Below are 8,737 nucleotides of genomic sequence, written 5' to 3' on the forward strand. Positions count from 1 at the left end.
CTCCAGGGCACCGAGCTCCCTGTAAGTTCTGCGTCATTCCGGCTGCAACCCTTTCTGCAGATGTGGTGGCCTTTTAATCTGAGGGCCCGATAAAAGGCCAGCCTACGCACAGACTTCCCCTGGTTCAGCAGATCATATTCCAAAAATGGATATGGTTGTTTCCAACACGAGGCTATGGGGAGATTTTCTGGTGTTGATTTGGCTACTTTTATTCTGGAAGTAAAAGCATCCACAGAGACACTGGTACACAAACAATTAGAGTTTTGGTTCCCACGTCTCCTTATTTTGCACAAATCTGTTTGCACACCAATACCACGCATAAATACTGAGATAAACTCTTATCTTGCCTTTTCCCTGTATACTAGCTTACAATAAAATGCTACATTAAGTTTAGAGCAATGGCTTTGTGGTCTACTGTAAAACATCAATGTTTCAAACACTGATGAATCTACCCTCAGTTGAAATTATTTCCATTTTGCACATGGAGAAGAAAAGCCAAAATTATCAGAAATGTCACCCAATGTTTAGTGTTTGGCAAGTGGAACCACGTAGCTGATTTTCATAGTACTGAGTATTTCATAGCACATTACCTTGTCGCGTCTCCCACTGAATTTCTTAATTGTTATGCTTGTCATGTTTGGTGCCCCCCGAAAATGAAATCTGGCACCTGTGATTTGCCCAACACTCCCCAGGAGCTTCGGGAATAATGTGGATAAAACACCCCCGACAGCAGCCTTGTTCATCTCATTTCCCTGAATACAACCCATTACTCCAGACCAAACGAGGGATGGGCTCTAAGGCAAAAAAGGCTGTTTTATCACGTACATATACAGTACTTCATAATGTTTGTGTGTTTGCAGACGGATCCAAATTAAGATTACCCAGACAGGTACTAATAACTCCAGCAGAGTTTCTTCCAAAGCCACAGTCAACATGTAAGAAAAGAGCCCATTATTTCTAGTATGTTAAGCTGACTCATCTAGCAGTGTCCCACAGGCAAACAAACACCTCCTAGATTCAGTAAACCAATTTCAGTGAAAGGATTGACTTTACGAAAAGAAACGAAGGTTTATAGTGTATTTTTGCTACAATGCTCTTTTAAGACACTAATACTATAAATAAAGGGCAGAATTAAGTAGCCACATTGCATGTAGAATACACTTTATAAATGTGCCATTCATCATATCCTCCTCTATGTTACACTACACAGAGGAGACCCTATCACATCGTGGATGTTTATTATCATTCAAAACTAATAACCCTGGCTACATTCAGTAAAAAATGAGATCATGTGAGCCGCAAGTGGTCTAAGCACAAGAGCTTTTGTTCATGTGCCAGCCAAATGGTTATATGCATATATCCTTCTGTCTGAACACATCAATCATTTTAATATCATCACAGTTTAGCTCTCAGATAATTTTGTCCTTTCATTCTTTTTTCCATACCACAGTTTTATGGGTGGACATTGAGACCCAGTTATAAATGTGACAAATGATTTTAAGCTTCCCAGTTCTTAGAGCTTAAATCTGACTACCATAGAGTTGAGCATTCGAAGGTTCCTCAAGTTAAGCATCCAAAACCCAAGCTGCTCAAAATCACAGGACTCTTTTGAAAGGTCTAGTCCAGATAAACAGTTTTGGAAATATCTACATGTACAAGTTTGGAAATATACACATATACATATGCATATACATATATATGCATATTTTTGGTTAGTGTCCCTTCGTCCCTTAACCCTGTTGCCTATTCACGCCACGCAAACTGCTTCGTGTTGCAGTCCTCGTCCCTGAGGCCTGGGATCAGGCACGGCCTGATGCACCTTGTTGAGGAGACCCACTCCTCTCAGCTCCCCCGTCAACCCCAAAAAGCAGGCAGCAGCCCTTGAGGGCAATTCATCCTCGTGATGATCGAAGCCTCTCTCTGAAGGTACCCACCTCAGCCACTGGCTATCTGGAGGACTGAGGTGACAAGACTCCAAAATTTGGAGAGTAAAATTATGTGGGATCAAAATGTGGACCTGATGCTTTTTTCTTTGTGAGCTTCTAGTTTTTCCAGGTCTATTGACTTTTACGTAATTTCAGGGTGAAGGTGAATCTTTTGGTTCACACCTCTAGAAAAACCCCAAATAACACCCCCCCAAAAGTTAAATACTTCTGTGACAGGAAAAAATTTGGAGTCCACTCAAGTGTATTCCAAGTGAGATAATTTTAAAGCCAGCAGCAACTGGTGCAGAGATTGGTGTGACTGGTCTCAGGCAGGAACAAGCCGTGAAATGAATGGCAGTACCACTGGCAGCTGACACCACCCATAGCCAAGACAGACACCCAAAAAGCTGCACAGGCGGATCGCCCTGGCACTCGTGAGAAGGATCCCGTCCATGCAGAAGGAAACAACGAGGCGGCACAAGGCCAGTTGCAATCCAATAGTGCCACACGGGGAAAGTCCTGGAGGCTTTGTGGATCTGAGGAGGGGTTAAGGCTCCTCCTGCACATCTGGCGGAGCAGCAGCTGTGCTGCAGTGATCAATGTCAGCGTTTGCCGCGAGGACTTGTTTCACAGAGAGGGGGTGGGAGTAGGTGTGGGATCAGGGTTGGTTACAATGTGCCTTTCAAACCTTTATTGATTTCCTAATCTCTTCTTTAAAAAAATGAAGAGGGGGGGAAGAAAGAGAAGAATTTTGCTGTGAGCCCGGCAGGACTTATTTCCCCTCAGATCTGCCCACCCTCGCCTACGTACATGGAGGGAACTCTTCTTACCGAGTGCAAAGTGCCAGTCAATTTTTTTCCCTAAAAACATTTCAGCAGAAGTTAGCAATGAAAGGGCCTGGGGAGGCGAAACAGCCAAACTCACAGTGTCGGAGCAGGTAACCTCACTCGCCTGTCTGGCAAACGTACTACCTGAGCATGCCTTAAAGCTCGGATGCAGCTGGCACTTAAACATGGGCCCAACCTTAATAATTCAGGCTGTGTGAGAGTAAGCAAACATGTAAAATGAGTGCATACTTAAGGGCCTGGCTCAGCTGAGGTCCACAACAGGGAATACTTCAGGCCTGACTCTCCACTGGTCTGCAGCTGGTAAGGATATCTGCAAAGGACATCACCACATCGTGCCACTTTGCACCCCCAGTGTAGAGGCTGAAATGGCCAGATTTCCGGCATTTTTGAGAGAATTGGTGCAGAATTTAAGGGGCTGAAGCGACAACACAGGTTGGTAAGGGTGCACAAGAGAAATACCAAAATTACTGAATTAAAATTCACTGGCAGAACCATCTGCAGCCCAGGGGACGAGAGGCACCACAGCCATAGTCTGCACGAGAAGAAGCAATTCACAGGTCTGGAGAAACAGCTTGGAAAGAGCAGAAACAAAAGGATAAGACCGATATGGGTAGGGAAATAGTAAAATGAGAAACAATGAAAGAGACAGCAGTAAAACATGCATCTGTCATTTAATCCTGGGTAAATACCCAGATTAGTGACATCAGTTTCTGCTGTTTATTTGGAGCTTACTTTGGAGCCATGTCTCCCAAGGCTAATGCAGCTGTGGTAAGCCCAGTGGAAAGCACAACCAAGGATTTATCCCATCTATGGCTGTTCCTGTACAACACAGGCATTAGGCAAAACTAAAGTTTGTATGGAAAAGTTGTCTTTCCAACCCTTGTGCTCATAAAAATAAAGCTGGCATGAGCTGGCAGAGCAAGGAAATTCAAAAGTTTCACAGATTCTTTTCACAAATTTTCACATCATTTTACAATCACTCAGTGCTTAGATGGGCTTTGAAGGTCATGAAGGCTAAACATGCATGCTGTCTCTTGATCCAGTTACAGGGCCCTGACGTGGGGCTCCATCTCCCCGTGTACTGCAGTAAAGTAACGGTGCTCATCAAGCCAGGTCCACTGCAGGGGTTCAGTTCAGCCAGCTCAAAGCTTCTCGCCGGTACAAGCCAAACTGCACCAAGAGGATGAAGACAAAACTATTTATCTGAGATGACGGGCTTGGACAAGAGCCCAGGAGGTTGCTGGTGTTGCTGCTGGAGGGGGTGCAAACAGAAAACACTGCAGCTAAAAGGGGCTTCCCCTGAAAGAAGCAGCTTGCATCTCACGTACTCCGCAGCAGCCAAGATGTGGGCATCTGGGTGAGCAAGTCAAAGGCAGAGATGAGCCATTTCAGGAGCGTGCTCGGTTTGAGAAAGCCGTCCCTGCCTTCTCTGGCAGCTGTGCGCTGGGCAGTAAGGCTACTGCCTCCCCTTAGAAGTAAGCAGCCATTTTACTAACTTTCATCATTTTTTACCCCAGACAGCTGTCATCTTCACTGCCCCACAAAGGCTGCCTCTGGTTCACTCACTTTCTAAAAAAATATTAACGAACACAATCCATGCAGAAAAAATGACTTGTTTTTGTTCTTGTGTTTAACTAGGTCAGCCCACGAGAAACATCCAACCAGCCGCTCACCTGATCCTGCTGCGGTGGTCATGTTCCTCGCCTAACCCGTTAGAAACAAAGCTGTAAGGTGAGACATTTTAACAAGGCCGTTGATGTTCTTGGAGATAAATGTGTTAAGTTACTGCTGGTTTTGCCACTTGCAAGCAGGGAGGGGAAGGCTGGTCCACAGCAGTTAAAGCATTACTGAGCACCAGGGGCAGCTGGCATCTGCTGAGAAAGGCACATGGAAAACATGACGCCAAGCAAGCGGGGCTAATTAACACCGGTTTCTTAAATTAGAAGGCTCTTAATGGCTAATGTTTAAAAATAACACCTTAATGACATCTAAAAATAGCTGCTGCCAACCCCAGAGTATTCTGACCTCCATTAATTTGGGAGTCCATTTCCCGTGACTGGTGGTGTAAATCACATTTACCTTTTAAATCCTGTTCTCCCTGGGATTAGCTGCAAAGCCTGATGCCTGACCTTGAGAGACTATTTGCAAACATGCAAGAGTAACCTAGAGCACTCTTCTGAATGGTGTGCAATATATGGATATAATGTCTGCGCTGAGTAATTGGACAGAGTATAATCTCAGGTTGCACTCATCTGCAGACGTGCTCAGGGAAAAATACTGAGGGAGTGGGGGACTATTAGACCAGGCAGAGACCAGGGATGTGAAAGGTGGTGCTGGGGCTAGGGCCTGGGCCTGGGACACAGGAGACCCGAGCTCCATTTCCAGTTCAGTCGCATATTTCCTGTGCGACCTGGGTAGGTCCCTCGTCCTCCTGCTGTGCCCCAAAGCCATGTCTAGATCTCCCTGATCCTGGAGGGGTATTACCAGGGTAATTTCTCTACAGTGTGTGGCATGCTTAGGTACAACAATGGTATGCCTCACAGGAAACAAACAGTAATATAAAAAAGGAAAATGCTGCTTAATTTTCCTTATGCTTAATATATGAGCCAAATAATCTGGAAGGCAAACATACGTTGAGGACTTCTAGAGCACTTACCCAAGCACGTGGTGGGAACAGAAATAAAATATCTCCAGAACTGCTGGAGATAACCGTTTGCTTACTTTTGCTGTGCTCCTCTGTGCTGTGCTTGGTCCTAACCTGTGTCCTGTCATATCGCAATACACTGTGATAGCTGGTACAAAGAGAGAAATCTGCAGCTTGACCTTCCCTGGCAGAATGCAGAGAGATCCCGTGGCACCTATCTGGAACAATGATTTCTGATATAAAACCCTCTGCGTTTGTCTCATTATTTGCAAATTAGGTAAATTACTTCAACAACTACATAAACCCAGTTATTTTCATATAAGCATTATGTAAAGAGTGTCTGAAAGTCCAGAAAACCCTAACAGTACGAAAATGCCTTCCTAAAACTAGCCACACTAAAGGAAAGCTGGTCTTTGGTTTTTCTCTTCCCTTCAGTCAGAGGGCTGAGTACTTCTCTGCAGATCCTGTCCAACATTGCATTCCTCCCCATCCTATGTCTGCGCACAGCAGACACGCTCCAAACAAAAGAAAAAGAACATGTGTAAGTAGAAGACTCTCAGCCTGCGTTGTTGTCCTGCCCAGCCCATATAATCCCTGTGCTTTTCAATTTTTTCCTTTCTTTTGGCACAATGTCCAAGGCAGATTCTGGGTTGTTTTGGGAAGAGACGCCTCATCTTGTTGTTATGCAGACATCGGTGCATGCGACAGTGATCTGGAGACAAACTGATGCACACCTTAAGTACTCCTGCCTCATTAGTGAGATAGGGGGAATGTAAAGCAGCTTTCACTTTTCTCCCTCTGCGTTATTTTGTTGTTCTAATGGTCTTCATTAGTTTGGCCAGATGGTTTTCCTCCCTTTGCCTGCTAAGGCCCAGTCCTGCAAACACTTACGCTTTCTTCTGCGAACACGCGTTCAGCACATGCATGGGTCTTTGCAGAACTGGAGCCTAAATTTGTTTCTGTTTCTGAATTCCAAGTTGGATTTTGATGCAACAGTTATTTTATATATTAAAATATCAGGTTTCTGCCCACACACATAATGCATGATGTATAACAGACCTTGCAAGGCAGCCATTGGAAAAGACCAGTTAATCTGCGATTTATACAGAAGGAAGAGTTACCATTCCTTGTTTTTCAGCTAGAATTTATACACGACCAAACTGTGAAGGTGTTGCTCCTCAGAAGCTCCATGATGTACATCTGGTTTCACATGCTGTCATTTCACCCACAACCTAAAATCATAAGCTGAAACTCCACAGAGGCTAATGAAAATTATTCCCCTTTGAGTTGCTTTATTAAAATGCAACCTCAAGAAATACTGGCAATTCAGGAAAGCCACTTTAATCCAATACTTGTTATCCTCTTCCACAGGTTTTAAATCACTCTCTTTGCTCCCTACTTTGAGCAAATACACCCTTATTGTTTTCCTAGTCCTGCTATGACCTTCTGGGAATGTTTTCATCATGTAAAGCAACCTGCAGTTCCCTACTTTATAAATCTCATTCATTCCAAGTGTTAACACCAGCTAATTCTCTGCTTTAGAAAGGAAATCATGTTTGTTTTTTTGAAGAGTCTGCTGGGAAGAGGAATATTTGCATTTAAAATATTTTTTTCCATTTCATAAATTGTCTTGAGTTTTCTTCCCAGTGGGCAACAGAAGACTGTTTATATAAGTGAAGAGGGAAGCTTACTTTCCCATTACTTCCACAAAAGTACGATTAACAGCGATAACTATGCTAATTATTGCACTAACTGCACTTGGAATGCACCTTACTGGCTGGAGAGGTAATGCATTTGGGTAATAATTAACTCCTTTTTTCCTCAATTACCTTTTATTAGGAGAGCAGAAGGTGTCAAAGTAAAACAGCTGCATATCTTCCAAGAAAAGCTTGTGTTTTCCGAAGGAATTCAAGCGGAGGTGCTTTATTAAGAGAACTAGGCAGGACAAACATTAACATGGCAAGCTCGGCTGTTCAGTTACTTGGCTTCTCTCTAAGCCTGCTCGGCCTAATTGGGACATTAATTGCTACTATTCTGCCACACTGGTGGCGAACGGCACATGTAGGCACCAATATTATAACAGCTGTGGCCTATATGAAAGGGCTTTGGATGGAGTGCGTCTGGCACAGCACCGGCATCTACCAGTGCCAAGTCCACCGCTCCCAGCTGGCGCTGCCCCGTGACCTCCAAGCCGCCCGTGCCATGATGGTAATTTCCTGCGTCCTTTCCGTGCTGGCATGCGTGATTGCTGTCATCGGTATGAAGTGCACGCAGTGTGCCAAGGGGACTTCTGCCAAAGCCTCCATCGCGGTGTCTGGGGGGATCGTTTTCATCCTGGCCGGTCTCGTTTGCCTGGTACCTGTTTCTTGGACCACTAATGACGTCGTTACAGATTTCTACAACCCCATGCTTCCCAGCGGGATGAAGTACGAGATAGGGCAAGCTCTTTACCTTGGCTTCGTCTCCGCATCTTTGACGATCCTCGGTGGTGCTCTGCTGTGCACAGCAAGCCAGTCTCGCGGGAACGAGACACCTTACCAGACGCAGCCCAGCAGCGTAAGAAGGACTGCTCCCTCCTATAGACCACCAACTGTCTACAAGGGAAACCATGCTTCTTCCCTGACATCTGCTTCCCATAGCGGCTACAGATTAAATGACTATGTGTGAGTTCCCTAAGATTTGCCTGCGGGACACAGCTGCTTTATAATTTCTGTGCATGGCATAAAACAAAGCTAAGATGACTTTTAATTTATAAGGGTTACGATACAAAGTTTACCATTGTTCATTTCTTCCTTTCCTTCCCTTCCGGAGAAAGAAGGAATGTGAACACAAAACTGCTTGCTGCAAAACCTGGAAAATAAATACAAAGGAGGCTGTGATATTCTGGAGACAGCACGTACCTGCCTACTTTCAATTAGAGTTTTGCAGGCGGGCAGTTCAAGGGCAGTTTTGCTAAAAGTAATGGTTTGGTTTGTAGTTTCTGCCCCGAGACGAGGACTAAAGCGGACCTGGCCACAACCTGTCGTTTGAATAGTGTTGCAACAAAAGACGCCGTTTTGCCTAAAACGGAGAACTTCATGGTGAGACACAGTGATTTTCAGCAGTGATTGACTGCTAAGTTTCTCATTTCCATAACATGTGAATGTTTCGTTATGACAAGGTATTAGTTTTACTTTGACTTAACTTTTTGCTTGGGTTTTTTTATAGTCCCTTGAAATATGAATTTCAACAGCATTATGACAGATGTATTTGACAGTATGTTATAGTTAATATTTTAAATTATACTACAATGTTTTGACCTTATCAAAATAAAATTTTAG

At 44.3% G+C, this 8,737-nt stretch overlaps 1 protein-coding gene across 1 annotated transcript; it reads left to right on the top strand.

Annotated features, from left to right (window-relative positions):
* The first annotated feature begins 7,373 nt into the window (after positions 1 to 7,373).
* On the top strand, positions 7,374 to 8,084 carry CLDN14 (claudin 14). Its single transcript, XM_050914094.1, has one exon. The coding sequence runs from the start codon at positions 7,374 to 7,376 to the stop codon at positions 8,082 to 8,084; it is 711 nt and encodes a 236-aa protein (XP_050770051.1).
* The last annotated feature ends 653 nt before the right edge of the window (positions 8,085 to 8,737 follow it).

Source organism: Gymnogyps californianus, chromosome 1, assembly GCF_018139145.2.
Source record: "Gymnogyps californianus isolate 813 chromosome 1, ASM1813914v2, whole genome shotgun sequence".
Lineage (NCBI taxonomy): Eukaryota > Metazoa > Chordata > Aves > Accipitriformes > Cathartidae > Gymnogyps > Gymnogyps californianus.